This window comes from Antennarius striatus, chromosome 10, assembly GCF_040054535.1.
Source record: "Antennarius striatus isolate MH-2024 chromosome 10, ASM4005453v1, whole genome shotgun sequence".
Classification (NCBI taxonomy): Eukaryota; Metazoa; Chordata; class Actinopteri; order Lophiiformes; family Antennariidae; genus Antennarius; species Antennarius striatus.
In genome coordinates this window covers 17,591,648-17,614,609 of record NC_090785.1, presented here as the reverse complement: position 1 = coordinate 17,614,609, position 22,962 = coordinate 17,591,648, and the positions used below count along the sequence as shown (strand labels likewise).

The following is a 22,962-nucleotide window of genomic DNA, read 5'->3' as shown; positions in this document are numbered from 1 at the left end:
ATAGTGGCAAATTCACGGACAAACACACAGCCATCCACAAACACACACAAATCTGTCTGGTCTTTTGTTGAACATGGTGTGCAGATCTTACTCCACCATTAAGGCTTTGAGCCAGGGATGATATGGAGGCCATAACAAGCCTGAAGCTCTCAGTCTTCCTCAGCAAGGGGAGTGAGCAAACTTCAAGTACTCCTTAAAGAATGAAATCCTTGACATTTTGGCTGATTTCCAATTTGCAAATTAAATACTACTGAAAAATTAGATGAGGATTTGATAGACCCGACTATGTTTGTGTGAAGAGGGAATGTCAGGTAATGCAATTTCAAATAAGCAAACTAAGATGAACTGCTGCATGTCATTTTGCAACTTGACCTGTCTTACCACTGGATGTATTTTATTTTTTTTTGTGTAGGTTTCTGCAGGTATAAAGGAACTCACCTGTGCCTGGTGTCGCGGTTCCTGAAAACGAGCCATCGAGGAGCATTTAAAAAGTTGTAAAGAGAAGATGGGAGAAGTTATCATTTATAACATTACATTTTCATCGGCTTCAAACTCACATTATGAGTGAATTTGCTCCTTATGTAGGGAGATTAGGGCTGATTTAGATGGCTCCATGGTTTCATATTAAATATTAACATAAACAGGAAGCTTTTGGCATGTCCTCCCACAGGACAGTAAAGTATCAAATACAGACACTATAAAACCTCCATCTGAACCAGAAATATTAGTCAGTGATACAATAATAACAAAGAATGAGAGTGTAAAGTTACATAAAGCGAATACTTTACAGGACAAATGGATGTGCAATCCTATGGAGAATCCACACTTGAGAAAATACAGAAATAGAGAATGTAGCGCCTGCAGCACTGTAGCAGATAGCATCGTCATAATCCACAAAGAATATCTTTGTTTCACAGCAAAGGCTTTGAGCTTCTCACACATCCTAAAGAGGTAGATTAGAGTGCGATGTCTGAACCTCGTACGCTACGGGTTTGCATTGGAGAGAAACTTCAGAATGTTCTCTATCAAGATCAAAAAGATCACAACTGAAGATGCCAGCCAGAGCTAAAGCTGTACAAACCCACAGCAGCCGAGCTAATTTTATTTTAATTGTGCTCAAGTCAATCCGATACCCCAAATCCCACCGCTTCTCTTCTCGTTGTGGGAGATCCCTACCAAGATCATTCTACTCTTATCTCATGTATACCAAACAAGATCACGAGTCTCACTTGAGTTCCAGTATGGTTCTGGTGTACCCATCAGGATGGACTCTGCGGATGAAGTTAAAGTCGCCCACGTAAAGAGAGCCATCAGGTCCACTGGCCAGCGCCACAGGGGCAAACAGCATCATGTCTCGAGCGGCGCCGCTGCAGCTCGGTCCGCAAGGGACGCTCCGGTAGAAACCATTACCCATCACAGTGCTGATGATAGGAGGCTGCTGGGAGAGGAAGACGTTCTCCCCGTTTCCTTTATGAAGGATTCCTGGAAAAAGTCCCAAAATACATTTATGTGACTCAACATGAATGTAAGGAGAGTTTTTTTGTGATTGATTATTTCTGTATTCTCTGCTTTGAGTATTGGAGGATCAGAGTCATTCAGAAAAAGGTGAAGTTATAAATTCTAGACCAATCAGCATTGGGGAAAATTAGGATCTACATAAATGATAGTTGTGCCCGTGTGTCATTCATTAAAAGCCATTAATATAAGTGGATAAAGCAAATTACTGAGGTAAACTCTCAATTAATAAAAACTTAGAATTCTTTTTCTAACGTCCTTTGATTATACACAAACATATTTGAAGATTCAAGATGATGCATTGGGGCTTTAAAAACTGCATCTGCGTTCATTGCGTTGATTTGTTAGCAGCGCGGTACAGGCTAACACCTGTATATATTTGCCATAAGGAAGTTGATGGAAATCTGTGCTGGACTTTTATTGTGTTATTGTTGATGTTTTCAGAGATGTGGGCAATTGTATTTCTCTCTTGTGAAATGAAAATGAAACAAGCAGAAATTATTCTATGTTGAAGCAGTTGGCTCATTATATATTTATAATTGATTGATTTTAATGTGGCTCAGAAAAAAAAGAAGAAGAAAAGAACACTGCAGTGGTGTTTCTTAAAGAAACAACAAAAGTTCATTGTGTGGTTTTGAGAATGCCAAACCGTTGTCCTTACTGCTGCTCATCTCTGCGGTACCTAAACATCCTAAGACCTGCTTTAACTTGACAAACATACATCTGTAATGTTCCCTCAGGTGTAGTTTGTGTTGTATGTCTTGTGTGTTCTTTCATGTGTAACCTCGTATGATGTTCTACTCTGTGGAGGCTGTGCATTGAGGCATCATGTTACACTGTGTTAATGCTTTTTGGAGATGATCTCAGTGGCATTTTCAATAAATGTTCACCTTCATTCTGTGTTTGCTCGTGTTGATGTGCTTTTGTCAAGACCCACCAAGACACTATAGATGCAAATTAGCTTGTTATAACCTGCTGTAAGCTATAACCTGGAAAACGGCATCAAATGGACGTATTTTTATTTGAAATGTAAAAAATAAAAAGAAGAGGCACCTAGTCTGTGTGTGAATACAGAAACCTAGGAAATAGTCTTTACCGCTGCGAATGTTGAGGGCGTGGTGTTTGTCCAGAGACCACCCTCCCAGGTCTGAAGGGACCAGCTCAAAGCCCTGCATCAGAGCTGTCCTCCTCTCCCATTGGATAACGCCAGGACACGACTCGTACTCGTAGCCAACAGCAACTTAAAAAAAAAAAAAGAAAACAAAAGAAAACAAAAGAAAGAAAAACATGGTCACACATGAGATGAACTGAAGTCGTCATGCAGTAACAACTATGTGCGGCTGCCCCGCTGTGTCTAACACCATAGTGTGGTATGTAACAGAGAAGTGGCTGCATGGGGTATAGAACTCAAGAGCCAGACTTTGCACACAAGAACAGTCATTCCCCCATCTCTCTCAAAACTGTACAGCGTGGAGCGGTGAAACACATGAACGTCCTGCAGCGAGGCCTCATCAGATTGTGTGGTTGAGAGAGATCAGTGGGAAGTGGTGGCATAATCAGGAGGAGCCCATCTTCATGAAGGAGCCCTAGAATTAACTGCACGGCCTCTTAGTAGTAATGATACAGTAAACAGCTTCTCACTACAACCAACAACTATCAACAGCCTTTTCTTGCATTTGTCAGGGTAAAATATATGTTTTAGCAGTAATTAACCACTTCAGACAGCGTTTGGCAAAGCTGTAGGAGCATACATGAAGGCGACACACACGCGATTAGCCATCAACCATTCACAGAAGCGTAAAATCAATGACATAATCAAGTATTGCATTCAAGTATAATTTAAAACGTTTGAGAATTTTTAAATTTCACCATTTCATACCTTTAGTGCACTTTGTTGTAGTAAGTATGCTGGTTAATGCTTTAGAAACACATGTGTAGAATACTGTACTTGGGAGAGAACTGAGACTAGAAATTAGAGTAAAGTGCATGCTAATATATATAATAAACATTTTATTTTAGACATACTATAAAATATAATCATTTAAGGGAAAAATGTAGTATTTGTAAGGGTTCATTTTGATTCAATTTAGAGTTTTTTTGAGAAATAAGACATCTTAAAGCTCCAATTAAATGTGATGAAATGTTTCTTGAAAGGAACTATAAGAACTAAGTTGTTTTTTTTTCTTCTTCTCTTACGTAACCTACATTCAGAACTACTTCTTTTTTTAAGGTCGCATATGAGGTAGAAAAACCCCCCGCTAATGCACCGTACAGCAGGGGATCAATAACTCAAAGTTAACAATCTAAGTTAAGGTAGAATTGATTCATTGAGGACTGTGGGATCCTGGAGAGTACAGTCAGCTTGACGCATCTGACACAGATGAAGTGGTGGGATTGCTGTCGCTGCCAATCACTGTTGGCACTGATCTCTTTTAACTTACTTCACTGCAAACCATGAGGCCTGCGAATTAATGGACTCTCAAGAGGAACTCGGGAGCAACACCAGAGTACATCCAGTGAAGATGGTGGAATTAGTGTGGACTTGCATTTTACTGAAATCCTCTCTGACATGGAGAGAAAATGAAAGGAGTCTCCACTTAATTTAAGCGGGTTTTTTTTTTTTTTTTGATGGACAGAAACAGATTTCAAATTGTGAAATAAAGCTGCATCGTATAGTTTCTCACCCTAAAGTCACATTGCACTGCCCTCTCTCCCCTTGCAGATCCTCTGTCATGGCCTGGAAACCAATTCATCCTTAAGAAAATGCATTAAAAGTTGCCATAAATACATTACCGCGGGACATTGTCCCGCTCCAAAAAATAGAAACCTTACAATAATAGTGACTTTATTTGAGGAACAAGGGTTTTCCAGGACAAAACGGGCATAGTAATCTCTGAGGAAAAGTGACAGTGTTTTGAAAACGGCTTCACAACCAAGTATTACCATAGCTACATTACATGAAACGACGACATACGCATCAGCAGAAGTAGACACACACCCCTGCAAACAACAGCGAGCCATAATACATAAATGCACACTCAATATCTCACAGGTGAAAGCTTTCATTTCCTTCTGCTGAAGCCCCAGGCAATGGGTTCAACCCAGCAAACAGAGCATGATCTCCTTTTTTCCAGCACTCCTTTGGTTCTGGTGAGCACATGGAATGTGTGTCTGTGTGTGCACACTCACGTTTGGCATAACTCTGTGTGTGTGTGTATGTGTGTGTGTGTTATTCTGTGTCATTAAATCACCTCTGATAAAGAGTAGCTTAACATTTTCTGTTGTAGTCATGGGGCAGGAGTTATACTGTTTTGGTAGAAGATTAAAAAAGTTAATTTAGAGAACAAACATATTTACAGACCTTCACCTAAGCTAGGAATTTAAATAGGCTTCTAAAGTAGAAATAAGTGGTGCAGAAAATAGCATATTTCTTCATTTCCGATGAAAACTCACCAAAAAAATAAGCTCTGTGCAAAAAAAAAAAAAAAAAACCCCACATAGCTCAGTGGTGACAGGGATGCTGCGAGTTATCTACCCACAGGAACATTTATGCAGAATTTACACCTGTTTTATGTTTCCTGGTGGATCTATTGCCTCTAAATCTAGTGTTTTCTTATTTTCTTATAACAGAACCCCGGGGCTGTGCTGGTTCAGTGTTTTGGTGACTCTGTCAGTGGGAGGAGAGGCGGGCGGCGTGAGGACCAATGCCAATCAGCGGCACACTGTCATCTCGGCGTCTTTTAACACCGGCCGTTCACCTGCAGGTTGACAGCTCAGTGCGATTTCATTCCATAACGTTTCAGTTTTCTTTATTTGGCGACACAAACTCACATCCTGGAATATAACAATGGCTGTTTTTCTTTCCTTTTTTACATTTATTTGGTGTTTTTTTTTAAGCATAAATGTTTACCATTTGTTTCATGATGAATAAAAGATGAATGATTGTTATCGCTCTGACAGCAGGCTACACTGAAGGCCTTTCGTCGCTCTGGTGAGGCGGTTTTCCATGCTGACCTGTCATCCAATCTCCATCCTATACCTCCATCCAAATCAACAGGTAACCATGGTAACAGCTAGGTTATTTATTTAATACATCTAGATGAGGTGTCACCTTGGTACATTTTTATGTGTACATTTATAAGCAAACATATTGGCAGAATATTGTACTTTTCTCTTTCTAATAAATACCATTTTACCAGCTCAATGAAAAGGCATTAAATCTTTTTTCACATTCAACACAAACTCCTGCTTTTACTGACTATTGCAGTCTCAATGTGTCTACCCTGAATAGCATCCCTCATAAGAACCACACACTTGCAAATTAGATTTTGTTAAAGCCATGTTCCAACCTGCACAGACTTACTTACCAGTAAATTCCCAAAGTTATTTCAGTTCAGACCTAAATTAACATAAAGTTTCTATGTCTGAACTCCTAGATGTTCACCACTGCTGACCCAAAACCACAAGACACTGTACGTTGGCTCCAGTACCTCAAAGCATTTAGATAAGACCCTGAAGTTTTAAGTTGATGTACTGTGGAGAGATAAAACTGAACGGTAACTTTTCGGATCAGCAATATGTCTGGAGGAGGAAGAATGAAGTTTCTGCTGAAAAGAACATCCTACCCACAGTCAAACATGGTGGTAACTCATTGATGCTTCCTCAGGCACTGGAAACCTGCAAGCATGTAGGGTGAGATGAATTCCATCAAGTCTAATCCTTAAGAAAAGTGTCTCACAATCTGTGAGGAAGCTGAAGCTTGATTGGACTGGATGTTCCAAAAGGACCCTGATCCCAGGAAGTCTGCAAAAACGTGGTTTCAGAAGCCCTGGATCATTCTGAGGTGAATCATAGTGAAAATCTGGTGATTCTGCAGCACATGAACCTGGGATATCATATTACTGAATTGGAGATCCATCAGGAATGGGCTCAGATGCTTAAGGAACGCTGACATAGGTGTTCTTTGGACATGCATTACATTAGCATCAGTCTGTAGCAGCTAAAGAGTCTCTATAAAGTACTAAAAAGGTGAAATGAATATCTTTGAATCACTTTTAGCTTGTGTAACATGTGTGAAACCACTTGTTGGATTGAGATATTTAAAGTCTTTGATTTGGTTCACTGCAAACAGCCCATTTTCCAATAAATCTTGTACACCGAGGAGGGTAAAAAATATTTCTTCTGTCTGTAATAAAAGTGGTTGTGTGACTGTGTCGAGCAGGATTGTTTGGTAAGAGATTGCTGGGGTTTCAGTTTTATGGCGACACACATCCCACACAACAATAAATAGAAGCTCTACAGGAGTCATGAAAGTACCAGATGATTATTCATTATTGTCACATAATTTATGGTAATGTATTCTCCATTTAGGCCCCAGTGTGACATAGTTGCATCAATGAGGTCTGGCCACAAAACCACCAAAGGTGTGTTTGTCATTCTCCTGACAGCTTTGTCTCAACTGTGATTCAGTCCTGGATTCAACTGAAGCTGTGATTCAGTCCTGAAGCTGCTCAGAGAGAAGCAAACAAGCCACTGCAGATTTGGGAATAAAAAGCACTCTGCACAGAGAACACTATGACAAGAGCTGATACAGATGACAGAACGCACCTCATCTGCAGTACCTGAAACATGCATCATTAATAGCATGTTGAATAATCATACATTATCAATCATATGGAGTGTTTACCCTGCTCTGGTATTATTTCCACATAAATATCAGCCTGAAGTGTAAAAAAAAAAAAAGTACAATTTCTGTCAGTTTTATTGTGAATATGAATATAAATATTTAATCAAAAATATATTCCAACACATTCCAGAAACAAAAGAGAGATATAGATCAGCGGAAAACATGGAGTGAGAGGAGAGAACAAGGGTGGGCAAAGGAAGACAAGAGAGACATAACATGAAAGATCAGAGACAGCGAAGGAAATAACAAGCGGCGAGGAAAAGAAAATAGAGTTCACAGGAGGACAGGAACGCAGGAAATGCGGTGAGGGCAGAGCAAGATAGGAGGCAAGGGAAAGGGGGTAAGAGGAGGGATGGAGGTGGTTCAGCAGAGCAGGTCAAATAAAAAGCAAGATCACTGGTGTTGAGAAAAAAGTTGAAAGAGAGGGAGAGTCATTTCTCCCTTCCTCACAGCTCCACGTAACAACATCATTTCTTATAAGGAACATATAAAATTAAAAGACTCAAGTCTTTTTAAATGTCATTTGTGCCATTATGAATCATAAGTGCAATAACATTTACAGATCTGATGTACATATTGTTTGTGTTAACGGGCCGCACTCATAAAAGCCGTCCATGAGCAGATCTGTGTTTCCCACATGCACAAACTTCTGTCCACAGAGACACTTGTGTTCAGAAGTGCTATCTTGTTGCCTCTGCTGATGATATCTCTACTGCTCTGGGCTCCATGTATTTGTTGAGCCCCCCCCCACCCCCACCCCCGTTCCATCATCTCAGTGTAGCTCTAGTCTTCCCCGCTGTCGGTGATGAAGGTCTTCGGAGAGCCCAAACGGCTTGCCGTTCACTTCACGCAATCCGCTTCCCACTGCATTTATTACATGTTATGAGTGTTTAATGATGTTTTAACTGCAGTGAGTACTTCCTTGAAGTCAGATGAATCCGTAGTTTTCGGACCTCTAATAACGACGCTAAACTGAGATGCTTTATCTAGATCATCAGGCAATCTTGAAAATTTCTCATTTACAGCAGGAGTCTGTCCATTAACAGCTGGCCAATTACCTGCTGAATGGTCAAGCATTTACACAATGACTCCCAATCAGGCTTTTGTGCAAAGCTTTAACTGATTCTCAAGCTCCTGAGAGGTGAGTTTAAGTATTGTTGGATTAAAACATTTTACAAAACATGGTTTTTCATGGTTCAGGTGGGGGTTAGCCTTCCTTTTCTTTTTTTTACTACTGACTTATTCCTTCCTTTCCGGAAGACCATTTCACTGCATCGTTCTGGAATTTTATGACAGAATAATCAAGCAATTGAGATTAAACTGTAGAAATCCATTTTCCAGTGGAAATCTGAGCCCTGCTTTCATGAATAGTTAAATAGTTTGGGAAGCAAGTTTAGTCATCATATCTGTTTCATTAACTATGTAGCTAGAGCAAGGAGACGACAAGCTTAAGCTTAAAGACTAGAAGCGGGGGAGAAACAGCTTAACAAAAAATAAAAAAAAAAGACTGGGTTAATAATTTACTCAGTGTGAGTCAATACAGCACAGAAACAATTCTGGGTTTAATTTACACATTATATTCTATTCCAAGATCACAACTCCTGGCAACATCTCAAAAGCTAATTACCTCTGCAATGTCTTCAACTGCAATACATTAGTTATTCACATAATAATGGTTGAATGTCCATAAAACCTGATGGAAGGGCAGGACGAGGGCCACAAAAGAGACAATTAAATATTGTTCCATGACCAGAAAAAAGATGATTTTTTTAAAAAAAATTCTAGATTGAATTGGATCCTCAATCTTTTTGTTATTTTTTTATTTTGGTTCCAGATATAAATCCATCAATGTTGATGAAAAAAAAAAAAAAAAAGCCACATTCATCCAGTAGAATTTTATGAATATGTACTTCAACATTTAAAAGTTCAAACCTCTATTCATTCAAGTGAATAGAAAAGAATGACCAAACCTTTGATAGCAATTGGAAAGCAATGATGCGAGGCCGGTTGACTTTCTACTTACCAGTTGCATGTGTGAGTCCCCAAACCTCCTGGCCATAAACATCGGTCTTGTTCCAGACCAGGCGGTGGACCAGACCCGGCCCGGCAGGATACCAGCGCTGGTACAACCTCCCCTCCACCGATGAACGCACATGCACCTTGGACAGACCGCCCAGTGGGGAGATGGGAGACAGCTGGGAGGGAGGAGTGAGGAGGATCCGCAGCAGAGAGAGGTAGCCTCCAGCACGGGTGCTTAAATAGTTCAACTTCACAAAGGCTCCTGGGATCGAAATTTCTTCCTGAACCGCCTACGAAAGCAAGACGGAGAGCAGCGTGAGAAATACAGATGATTAAAAGAGGATTAATGAGAAATGAGACGGAGAGGGAAAGGTGCTTTATTACTTTGTATTTGTATAATGAGCTCCTGTAATAACTACTGGTGGCAGCTGAAGGAGGAAATATCTCACCCAGCAGGATGCAGTAAGTCAAGCACAAGTGTTCGCCCTGATACAATAATAAATATTAACTACAAATACACAGCATACCGACCCTAAAGTCATTTATTAACCACAAAATAGTTTTCTGCCATTTCAGAATTTTATCTTATGGAATAAAAATTCCATTGATTTTTTCATCAGAGTATTGCACACACTATGGTGATGTTGGATGATCCTGACTATGATTCGTGTGAAGAGAAGACGTGTTAGTACTTGTCCATTCCTGGATACTTTATCATTGATTGGCATTATTATTAGAATTCTTTTGTGACGCTGAATTAAAACGCTGCAATGCAGTTCTTTTGTTCTGACCTTCTTTTAATCCAATTTAATTGACCAACTTTGTGAAAATCTGGATGCTTATTGTTACATTTATAGGTAAAGAAAAATGTATTTATATACCTGCAGTATATCATACATTTTTATGCTACTATGACTAGTTGAAATTGGAGATGGAGGTAAAAACTGTTGATGCTCAGGTTGAAAGTTAACGTACTTGACCTCCACACCTGACTTTCACCTAGCTAATTTGTTTTTTTTGTGTGTGTGTGTGTGGGGGGGGGGGGCATATGGATACAAAATGAATTTGCATTTTGCTCATTCCTTATTTGCACAAGCAAATATGAACTGAGCTAAATTCACAAATCCCATGAGACCAAGTTTGTTAGTTGAGCAGCTTCATGCCTGCTGATTGTCCTCTGCATATGTGAAGCGGTGCGTGGTCACATTTCACCTCCTCCTGATTGTGAGCAGAGGAGCTCCATACCTGTAGCTCAGGCACCGCTGGGCCCTTCTCTGCACATGCTGCGGTGTATCTGGGGAGTGGGTAGGGCAGCACCAGAGGGTAGGGGCTCAGGACATTCCTGATGTCACATTTAGGCGGTTGAGCTTCCTCCCTGGACATGGTCACCTGATCCATCACCAGGAAGTTGTTGTTTGGTGTCCAGATGGTGCGTGTCTGTGGTAGGAATGGTGGGCGCTGGAACATCAGGGTCATAGACATCGCACCCAAGGTCACCAGGTCAAAACTAAAAAAAAAATAAAAAAATTAAATGACATAAATAAAAATGACTGGAGAGCATGAAAGGAACAAGACTAGGACTATGTTTTGTATATTTTGGGTGTGACTTTCCCTACCTTCCATCTTGCCTGCTGATAGTGTAACCATATTCAGGATGTTGGGGGAAGGAAATGTTGACTCCAACGAGAGGAGAGCCATCCTGCAACGCCACGCTACCTCGAATCACAGCCACTCGACTGGAAAAGAAAGAAAGAAAGAAAGAAAGCACAGAGGGAACACGCAAGAGAGTAGGAAGAAGAAAAGGCGGAGATAACAGATTTACAATGACAGAGAATATAATCTTTGTTTGAAGAGAGAGGCATATTATGATGCTCGAGCCAAACGACCTTGTGCATGAAGACAAAGCAAGCGTATTTATTCAGCCTGGCACAATTCCCCCTTCTTTAGCATGGAGAGCTCTGTCAGAGATTGCCGGAATACAAAAACCATAAATATATTTTCACCTACAGTAAAACCTTTCAACGCCCTGTCACATTTCAAAAAACGCCTCCATGTTTACATTACAGCGACAGAGGCACCTGCAGCGGAAAGGCGTGTGTTCTTTAAACATGCCTTAAACTAGTCACATCTCAGCTGTTTTGAAATATTCATCTTGATTTTTTTTTGGTTGGAAAGGGTAAAATACACACAACACACACACACAACACACACACACAACACACACACACACACACACACACACACACACACACAGTCAAGATGGAGCCCATCGGTTACTCCAGGAGAGAGATAAATGAAGGATGGTGAGATTTTCCCGGGTGGCTGCCTTGGCCTGTTTGTTACTCCTGTCCTGAAAGCTTGCATCGATTTCTCCTCTAAACAAACAGCCACATAATTAATTTATTTGTTTATTCAGCCTGGGGGGGGGGGCATTTTGCCTTTTTTAATATATATATATTTTTTAGAGAGGCATCATTTCTTGTTTTCCCAATGTTTTTTTTTCTCTTTTTTTTGGAAAACATTAAAATGCCTTTCCTGTATTGACGGCAGAAAGAGGCTACTAAAAAATAAAAGGTGACACTTTCCCGACTGGTGTAATTGAATGATACATTAAGCATTAATATCTAGCAAACAAACACTCTGCAGTTGTAGTTTGACACCGATACCGAAGGGCGATGCACTGACGTGTGACTCCAGGGAGCCACACATCACTGAGATGTGTGCACAGCCATGTAAACACATGGAAAACTTCATTCATATGCAAATGTGATTGAACAAATAGTGGATAATATAGGATTTAATGCATTAATACATGTTACTTCACAATTTACAGCATGTGTTTTTCATAAAACCACACAGTACTCAAGGGCACAGACAGGAAAGCAAATACAATGGAGGTATGGAAATAAATAAACAAGCACATACCTGGTATCAAAGGGCACATCTCCAGGGAGGGAGTGTGTGGCGCTTTTGCCAAGCAGGAAGCGTATGCGGCGATAGAAGTTGTGAGTGTATGTGCTGGCGGGAGAGGGGGGTGAGACGGGAGGCATCGGGTTCTGCTGCAACAGAGCTAGGGGGTCGGCTGAGCCGTGGCAGAGGGGGTCGGAACCGCAGCTCAGTTGTTCACAGCAGTCGGGGTCCACGCAGTCCATCAGGCCGTCTGAGAGGGCAAGAGGGTAAAGAGAGGATCACACCAAATGAGAAGTCACACAAAACAGCTGCCTTCTTAAACAATACATAATCGACACCTTTAAAACGCAGCAGGTGGGACATTAACATATTTAATCCACATCATTAATAAGGACTTCATCAAATTTAAGTGTCTGAGCTGCTTTGAACAAATTCAAGTCCTAAAGGTCATGATGTTGGCAACAGCAGTTAAAGACGTGAAGAAGAAGACACCATAAAAGAGCAGATGAGAAATCGTTCTCAGCGCTGCTGGCCTGTCTGGAACCTCTACTGGAGTCATCTAATTCCTAACAAGCACCTACGCATGTATCATCATCAACATGAGTATCAATCAAATGAGGTTCATTAGAGGGCATTAGCTTACAATTACAGCATCTGCTCCTATAAATCAGAAATTAATCACAGGCATTATTTGAACCTGATTCATTGAAATCTTCCGTAAGCTACGAGCTACAAAGCAAAGGAGCAGGTAATAGGAGTCAGGCTGGCATTTGTGTTTCCTTCTTCAGACCAGAAAAAGGCAGGAAACAGTGCTGACATTTAAATGCATCTGACCGCAGAGCAGGGAGGTAAAGGTCAACGATATTTTATTATGACCTACTCCAACAAAGGTAGCCCGGCGCTGTATCCATAGGACTCACAGCTTGCAAGCACATTTATTAATTTAATCTCTATTATCATTGCCATTAAAAGAAAGCACAGGCTTGCAACTTATTTTGCAGGAGTGTTAGAAGCAAAGAAGAGTCAAAGACAAGTTGATTTTGACCACACACATACACAGACACACACACACACACACACACACACACACACACACACACACACACATATATATATATATATATATATATAAAAACATGAGAAGTAATCTCTCTTCCTGCACTGGGAAGGTATACTTTTTCGTCAAGACTCTGAACAGCACATACCTTCCCTCTAATAATAGAAACTCCTTTTATTCTCTGATTACTTGCGATACCATCTCTCCATCTCAGTCTGAGTCTTTAGAGACAAAGACACTTTTGCAGCAAGCGACAGAATGCTGTGAGAGCCTATGGTGTATCTGTCGATTAAAGGAGATGACTGAATTGTACGGCTGAAAATTATGGTATCTGAGAAGTCGTGTGGAGAGGTGGAGGGATAGGCAGATAAGAGAAGTGTAAATGGACCCCATAAAGCTCTGTTAGTGAATCATTCCCCGGCATAATTATCCTGAAGATGAATGGCTTGACGCCTTCAATACAGTCACTTGAGGGACTTCATCAATATTCACATGGCAGGCCACAAAATACCACCCGGTATGCCCGTGCCATTTTACATCCATTGCCTTACAATATCTATTTTAATGCATGTTTCACTGTGTGAGAGACCCACAACCTCTCAACACCTGAACAACACCTAAGCATCTTATGAAAAAGGGTAATAGACAAATCCAAAGCATTAAAAGTTGCTCATCATTCTTATTAAAAAATAAAAATATAATGCACTAACATATCTTTCATTGCTACGTAATGGAGTCTGCAGGAAAATATTCTGTTATTTTGTGAAATAGTAAATATTATATTCTCGGACAGAGTTGTATAAAAAGACACACCATCGTTTGATAAATTCAAAAAAACCTGCACCCAGCAGCCAGTTAGCGCAGCATAACACGAATGATTGGAGGGAAAAGACCGGACTGTCTCCGTCACGGCTAACAAAATCTGCTAACACAACTTTTCAAGTTTGTTTACTTCCTCAGAAATTCACCATTATGCTTTGTGCCTTTTGGGGTGTTACTTGATCCTTTGTGATGAACGACAGAGAATGCTATCGAGCTTCCCAACTAACTTTCTGCAACAAAGTCTATTTTCTGTACAAATACACTCTGCAGTAAAGGAATTCCTACATACCGACTAACAAAATACTATCGATTACAGTGTGTTGGTGCTTCTGATTTGCCTGTTGAAGGTCTAGCACCAAAACTTTGCAATAAATATTTATTTCAAAATCCATCAATTTGCAGGAATTCTTTTATTGCCAAGATGTGTGAAGTATTTTTCTTTTTGTCAAAATATGTCCTTTGTTTTGTTTGCACCAAATCCAAGCTGTGGTATCCCATCATGACATGATGTCTTTCGGTCCTCTCAAAGCTGGAGCCACAATTTTATGGAACTGTTTTCCCCATTGATTGTCACCAGTATCTTTTAAAAAGCCCCTTCAGCAAGAGGAAAAGGGAAAAAGTCTTTTCAAGGTGTCGTTGTTTTTATGCACTATGGTCATGCTCACTCATCTCTCTTCCTCACTACTTGTTTTATAGCCCACACCACATATTTTACTGTACGGCTTCACCCAGGGTAAAGACCTGTAATCTATATTTTAAGCAACCATCAACCCTGACATTCTGAAGCATAAGTTCATTCAGTCATGCAGCTGTCAGTCCTCTGCATCGCTGAGAAAAAGAATTACAAAATGTGTGTGCTTGAGGTTTCCTGGCTACTGTGAGCATAGATTCAAATGTCATTCATGACAAAATGTGGAATAGCATTAAAAAACAAAACAAAAACAAAGATTAAAAAAAAAAAAAAAAAAAAAAAAAGCAAAAAGCTTTCACTCCACAAAAAAAGCCATGCAACCATGTTTGCAGTGATGGATTACAGCAGCGGCTTAACAGGGATGTCCATAATGGATATTTGATGGAGCTCAAAGTGAATAACACAGTTCAGAGCAATGTAATATTGCTCTATATTCTTAAACCTTTCTATCTATTATAGAAAATCCCTAGATGGGACTGAAATGTTGAAGAAATTATAGTAATGAGCACAGTTAAGAGACTGTTGAATGGCTTTCTGGCCATTTCACTTGAGGATAGATCGGTTCAGCCACATGATTGGGTAACACACACTTTTTACCCATCACCAAAAAAGAATAAAAGTCTGTTTGGCATGGTTTGACTTCAGAAAATTTCTATTTGTGACTTATGTGGTAGCAGGTGGTAAGCATTTCAGACATTTGGACGTGAGAAAAAAATAGGCATACACATTTACAGAACTGCATGAAAAGAGACACACAAACACACACAACATTATGTAGTCAATGTAAAAATGACCATCAGGACTCTACAGGGGTCACAGCGGGACCAGGACAGCACAGAGGGGATGAAGAGGAGGAGCAACGAAGAAGACTTCTGAACAGCAGGGAGAGGAGGACAAAGTAATGGACGTTCTGCGAGAAAGACAGAAATGAAAGAGCCAAGATGGAGAAAAAGAGATAGAAAATGATAGATGATGTTAGAAATGTCACCTCCATCGTTGTCTGTTCCATCACTGCAGTCAGTTTCCATGACAACGCTGCATCCAGGCCCACTCCATCCCGTTTGGCAGACACAGCGCCAGCCGCTCTGCTCCAGGGTACAGCGCCCATGCCCACTGCACAACCCTGGGCAGCCGTCTGAAAAGGAACGACACACACAAACAGATATATTGTTGCCATTCGTGGGAATGCTGGTGGGGCATAATGGCAAATTTAAAATCCCAAACAGAGATAAATTACCTTTCACAACCACGTCCAAATCGTGAGTAACTGAGAGGAGAAGAAAAAAAAAGGGAGAGAATTGGGAAAAGGAAACCAACTGTAAAACTAAATGATCCCAGTGGAAATGATCGTAGCAGCACCTCTTTTTTTTTTTAAATCCCGCAAATCACACTAATCAAACCATCACCGGGGATAATAAAACACTCCCACATGCACTCGCAACACAGCTCACCAATGTTGCAATGCTCCCCCTCCCAGCCCGGCTGGCAGATGCAGGTCCCGTCGTGGCACTGGCCGTGTTCTTCGCAGCGGGGATGGCATGCTCTCTGGTCACACGCAGCGCCAATCCAACCCTCCTCGCACTGACACTGGCCCTCTGAGCAGACGCCATGGCTGCCGCACGGCACCGGGCACAGCTCTGCCAAACCGGTTGGAGAGGATACGCGTGAGAAAGTAGGTGTGAAAGGGAAGGGGGTTGCAAATGGAGAAATCGAGTGTTGGAGGAAAAATAAAAGGTAAAAGAGGCACGAGGGACAGGGAGGGAGGGAAAGAGTAAAAGAGAAAAAAAAAATCAGCATTTGGGGTGATCCATTGGATTTAGGTGAGAGAAATAAAACCAGGAGAAACAGAGGATAGCCTTAGAGACTAAAAAACTCCACTTTCTCACAACACACAATCTTCCCAGCTCTAACAGCTGAGTTCCCTAAAGGAGTAAAAGAGTGAATGGACTCATAATAACAGCTAAATGATTGGTATTTGTGCCACATATTTAAACTACAGGGACTCCAGTTTGGCTCTATTATTCTTTCCTGACATTTTGATCAGATTTGTTGGGTATGTTAATACCCTTTCTTTCTCTTCATCTCTCCATCTTCATCTCTGTCAGCATTCTTTTTTTTTCAGCATCCCCTCACTCATTTTCTCTTGCAACATCCCTATAAAATTTTTCTTGTCCTCACCATCTCACTCCTCCAACTCCCCCCTATCTCCACACCCCACCCCTACACCCACACACCCCACTCCCTCTGCAAAAGCAAAAACCTCATCCATCAGTAAAGAGAGCAAAGTGCTGGAGGCACACAAAGACTACTTATCCAGCTGCGGTAAAAAGTTATTTCAATTTAAATATACATAGCATGAAGAGGGAGGGAAAGCGTGGATTAAAGTTGGAGAATTTTTCAGCTCTCTATTAGAATTACAATAGCTTAGCTATGCTTCAACAAGGCCCAGGCGGAGAATTGCTGGGTCCCATTTGATTAAGCCCAGTAGGGAGAGGGAGGCCACTCATATCTCAGATATTCAGCCATGGTCTATCATTATCACGGGCTAAATCACTATATTAAGGCCTGCATGCACCTGAGAGCAGGAGCTAATGCCAATTCCCTACAAATTATCGGTGTGCATGGTAGAACGGATCCTCTCCAACACCGCGCCAAGTTAGTGTTGTGGAAACAGTGGAGTTGTTAGGATAATAGCTATTTTCTTCTCTGTCAGGTTACACCGCAAGGACAAGGACACTTATGTCATAGCACTGCGTAGACTGTAGCACACGCTCCTTCGTGTAGATGCCACAGCGCTTTAATTTTCTCAGCACAATGGCTAAAACTCTTTGCCTTCTCAGAGGGTACAGGATATGTGTAAAAAAAAAAAAAGGAAAAAAGGTTGTAATAGTTGCAGATGTAGGCACTCTTGGAATGAACGAAATACACAAATATATATATATGTATATATATGTATATATATATATATATATATATATATATATATATATATGTAAAAGGGTATAAAACACACATCAGTGGGCATTTAAATGCCACCCTGTTACTCACAATAGCAGCCACCTCACAGTGAAGTGAGAATGAAGGTGTTTTGTTTTTCTCCTCTGCATTTTTTTCCTCTCATTTAGCTAAAGGGAAATGTGTGCATGCGTGAGTGCACTCTCTGTGTGTTATGGTAAAAAAAATAAAAAAAATAAATTGTATATGTGTGTGTGTGTGTGTGGGGTGGGGGGTAGGGGTGGGGGGGTTGCTTGCCATGTCCCGTTGTCAAGGAGTCATGAAAACTCATTTACAAGCAGCATGAGGAGAGTGCAGAAACACACACACACACACACACACACACACACACACATACACACACAACGTCATCTTCAACAGGGAGGCTCCATTCCATATTTCTCTCTCATGTCTGTCAAATCCCCGGAAAATAGTATCTGGCAAGACCAAGCGTGCTACAAGATCACTGGCAAACTAGTGATGTGCACTTGCAAATGTTGGTGGTTTTTCTGCAGCTGAACAATAATCCTTAGGTCTCACCAGTGTAGCAGTCAGGTCCCGTCCAGTTGGGCTGGCAGGCACAGGTGTCTGACTCAGGTAGATAGGTGCCATGTCCTGAACACTGCTCCTGACAGGCTGGCAGCGGGTCATCACAGCTCACTCCTGCCCAGCCTGCTGAGCACACACACTCCCCACGCACACACACGCCGTGGCCGCCACACTGAGGGTCCACACAGTCGACTGGAGGGAGAGAGAGAGAGAGAGAGAGATGAAAGGAAAGGCAAGAGTGTGTCAGAGGTGAGGGGAAGGGAGCGAGAGGGGTGAGGGCGGGTGTGCCTGCCTCATTATAATCATCAGTTCAGCGGGTATGAAAGCAGTGTTCTTTGCATCCCATCCAGGAGTTAACCACCCTAGCTACAATCCCTGTATCTGTTCCACAACATTACACTTCATAGGGCACTTAGAACCGAGGCTTTGATAAGGGGTGAAATGGCAAGGTTTGTGTGTGTGTGTGTGTGTGTGTCACGGTGGTCTGTGTTACGCTGTGTTAGTGTGTGTAATTACAGCTCGGAGCGCCAAGCCAAAGCTCAGCAGAGTTCGGCTCAACTCGGCTCGGCCTGCTCAAGGTCAAACGCCAGCTTTGGTCTCCACAGGCTGAGGAAGTGGAGGTAACAGCAGGCCAGCCTCCGAGACATCTGCTCTGTGAGGCTGTGATCACGCGTAGCATGATAATTGTTTTCAATATCACACCATTGTTCATATTTTACCGATATATTGAATGGTATTAATTAGAAGATTGCAAGTGGAGGAGATGCTAAAAGCCCACAGCTGCACTCCTGTAGTGTAATCTGTAGGAGCCTCGGCAACCTGAGCCCCCGCATCACGGGTAATTCACTCATTTGAACACTCAGCGAATTATCACTTCACTTTTACCCTTATGTCTAATGATGTAACATTATATACTGGATAATAAAACTACTTCCACTGATGTAGTCTTTTTTTTCTTTTTTTTGATTTAGTTATTTCCAGGATTAATCAAGCTTCTAAGAAACATGATTATTTTGTTTTTTTTGCATGTTAGAGGAAGTTCATTTGTTGCAGAAATCTTTTATTAAGGAATTGGCCTGGCTTTTAAACAAAAGGTATTTTTCCCTCCAGGTGGGATTAACCTGCCTGAAGTTCAACCCCGATGTTGTGAAGACAAGGTTAGGCTGACACGGAATGAGCGATGAGTTGTTCACCCGGAATTTTTTGACATTTTACTGAATGTGAAAGATGACAAATAACAGTTTGTGACATTATATTTTAGACAAGATATGAAACTATAAAAGGTAGAATTTTATATAATCAACGGTGGACTGTTGCATAAATGAAGAAGGGTAATTTATCTCCATCAAATGTTCACTCATTCATTCATTCATTCATTCAGAATGAATATATAAAATATAGCTGAACCTAATTAAGGCTTAAAGTCATTTTGAATTATTTTGCCGTCACTGATTCTTGTCCACTGTGGACAGATTTAAAGATTGTAAAGACGTTGGTGGTAGTTTTCTATATTTGTATCATATGAATTTAAATAAACTTGACATCTTGACATGATGCAGCGAGTGGGTCGGCTGATATTCAAATTACTCATATCTACTTGATCAGTTTTCAACATAAACTAAATACTATTTCCATTTGGATGCATTCTTTAAGCCTCTCATCCAGATTTTTGTACATGCAACCATTTTTTCTTGAGCGGATGTGACATCAGAGTGTGTTTTACGGTGGAAAACTTACCTTGTTCACAGTTCACTCCCTTGTAAGCTGGGCTGCAAATGCAGATTCCCTGAATGCAGGAGCCATGGTTGGAGCAAGTGGGGTCGATACACTGACCTTCCTCCACATTACACTCTGCCCCCTTCCACCCCGCCAGGCACACACACCTTCCTTTCTCATACATGCCGTTACCGCTGCAAAGCACGGGGCACGAATCTGAAACAGGACAAACACAGATAACATCCTCATGCTCAGTAGTACACACATGCAAACACACACACACACACGCACACACACAATGCTGCAGTATATTAGCTGAGAGACCGCAGTAACCTACTGTGAGTGGGGCTACGCTCTCTTATCTCAGCTAGTGCGCAGATTCAGCAAATCCTCAAGCAGCCTCTGTGTCTTTCTTTCTCTCTCTCATTCTCTCTCTCTCTCTCACACACACACCAATATGCACATATATACACACACACACTTGAGCTTATCCCTTACTCTGTTTCAATTTACTCAAGCACCACCTGAGCCCAGCTACCACGGCAACCTAGGAATTGGAGAAAATCCCCCACAACGTCACCTCAGCCACTCCGAACAGGCCGTGAAAACAATCGTGAAAACGAAAGATTAGGAAGGAGAGCATTAGAGGTTTATAGAATGAGTGTGGAAAGCAGAGCAATCTCCATGCAGAGATGGAGAACCGTGTGGCTAATGTAATGACAGCCAGGTAGAATAAAGACAGTGAGTGTCTCGCTGACAGTTACACCCCAGCAGCTACAGGAGGCACGGCTCAACCAGCCTTCAAATGGATTACGAAGATGATCCAGAATCAGCAGTGTTATTTTTTTTTTCCCTGCTATAATTTCTAACGAAGGCCCAGTGCACTCATGCATGCACATGTGCTACATGTTTGTTTTTTTGTCTCCTTTGTTAAATCTAGCACTTTGTGCCCTACTATCATAATAAATTCACAGTTCACACGTTACAACTCTTGCCAAAAGTTTTTAAACGGAGAATATCAAAAACTGAAATGAGCAAAGATGAGACGAGTCAATGAATAAATGATGAGCGTAAATAAACCATCTGATGGGATATGATTGAATCTGTTTATACATGATGTGACTGATACTACTACAGTCATTTTACAAGGAAGGACAGGATGTGGCGAAAGCAAGACGGGAAGAGGGGGAGGGGGGGGCGAGACACAAATGAAAGAAGGTGGGAGATTAAAAAAATGAAGGTAATTCAAGGATGGTGATGGAAGATATATTTTTCTTAGTGATAAAAAAATTCTAATGTTTTTTATTATGAAAATCTCAAGTGCAATATAAAAAGGGCTGCAGTTTTCTACTAAGCTAATCCATGTGACACAAACATCCCTATTATTATGCAGTGTGGTGCCACAGAGATGCTCTGGCCTAAAAAATTCATTCTCAAGATGAAACAAAAAAAACATGCTTGTTATGAACTAACAACAACAAAGGAGTCACATCAACCTGATTGCATTTATTTTTATTCCGTGTTAATAAAAATCCGTGATTCAAAAGTGATCTTTACTCATTGAGAAAGTCAGTAAGTAATTCTGTCAAAATGATCACGATATTTTGATCTGAGCCTTTTTTTTTTTGATGAAATCTCATGACAAAGCTTAAATTAGCATTCTGATCTGTATGAAAACTTTTAAAAGAAGGAGCCACAGTGCTGCTTTGGGTGTCTTCATTGTGAGACAAACATGGGACACTGCGGTTTATTTTAAGGTCAGATGCTGATTAAAATGACAGCCTTGCCTTACAGAGTAGCCAGCAGCAAGGCCAATGCAAGATAATAGAGGCTGATTAAAAGCATTTTTCCATTCTCTCTTAAAAGTTAAATTTACCACAAAGCTTAATTAATCATCAGACTTGTGTCAAGCTTACTCATCTTCAGCTTGTTTTGCAGTGAACTCTACATTGAACATAAAGAGCGACGCATATATTGATTCTGATAATATACTGATTGAATTTGAGCTGTGAAAATACTGAAAGTATCCAGACCACAGGCTGACACAGAGGAAATGCTTTTCATGAGCAGAAAACAGTACCAGCAGCAAATTAGGATGAGAACACAGAAATAAAAGAGGAAACATTTTTAGAAAATGTGTATTTATAAAACATGGCAAACAACCTTAGGATTTATATTGCATGGTCACGGAGGGCCAGATCCTTCATGCAGCTGAGATAAAGCAAAGGTCCATCCATTATTTGAAAGGAATGTATGATGCAAGGTAAAAGGATGAATAACTGCTAGCAGACCAGAGACAGATAAATGAAAGAAAATATGTACTTTATATCTGGATCTCATTTGTGTGTTCCTCATAAGATGCTCATCTGTAACACTTAATCCTTATGATTTCCATAAAATCCAAAAGAAAGAATATACAAATAGAAAGGGTTTAATCAAACCATACAAATTCCAAAAAAAATCACCCACGGTACATAACCTCGAGTTGTGTAGTTAGTCAACATTCTACTTGATTAACTTGACTTGTAACATAATGTTTCCCTATTTTCACAATGCATATGTTAACTGTATTTTCTCTGAAGAAATCTGTGAATTTCCATTGAGACTTTGAGGTGTGGAAAATCCAAAAGACTTGCAGGCATTTCTCAAGAATTGACATGTATGGGATCGACTCCAAATTCCATCGGTTCCTCCTTTGACATGTGCCCTATTCTTCCACCATGTTTCATGAAAATCTGTCAAGTAGTTCATGCATAATTGATAAAAATACTGAACGGAAGCCCTTTTTCACTCCTTGAAAATATCCTGAATACTTCATGTTCATCCAGATCCACTCCAAAAGTCTTTCATTGCTGCATGCATCTTTAACATCCTTATTATTATTATTATTATTATTATTATTATTATTATTATTATTGAGCAGTGTTTATTACAGACAGTGAGGAAAGTGGGCCTCTTAATGCACCAATTGTATTGTCATCTAATAAAACAAAGCATCTTATA

The 22,962-nt window shown here is 40.7% G+C and overlaps 1 protein-coding gene across 1 annotated transcript in view; it reads right to left on the bottom strand.

Moving 5' to 3' along the window:
* Positions 1–22,962, bottom strand: part of tenm1 (teneurin transmembrane protein 1) — a 153,797-nt gene that overhangs the window by 46,185 nt on the left and 84,650 nt on the right. Inside the window, exons 9-20 of the mRNA XM_068325098.1 lie at positions 19,981–20,175; positions 18,235–18,435; positions 16,152–16,337; positions 15,938–15,967; positions 15,689–15,835; positions 12,146–12,380; positions 10,837–10,956; positions 10,466–10,727; positions 9,225–9,510; positions 2,612–2,755; positions 1,230–1,482; positions 439–459 (exon numbers count right to left, since the gene is read on the bottom strand). Of these exons, the coding sequence (XP_068181199.1) occupies positions 439–459; positions 1,230–1,482; positions 2,612–2,755; positions 9,225–9,510; positions 10,466–10,727; positions 10,837–10,956; positions 12,146–12,380; positions 15,689–15,835; positions 15,938–15,967; positions 16,152–16,337; positions 18,235–18,435; positions 19,981–20,175 (2,080 nt within the window). The remainder of the gene's footprint in view (positions 1–438; positions 460–1,229; positions 1,483–2,611; positions 2,756–9,224; positions 9,511–10,465; positions 10,728–10,836; positions 10,957–12,145; positions 12,381–15,688; positions 15,836–15,937; positions 15,968–16,151; positions 16,338–18,234; positions 18,436–19,980; positions 20,176–22,962) is intronic.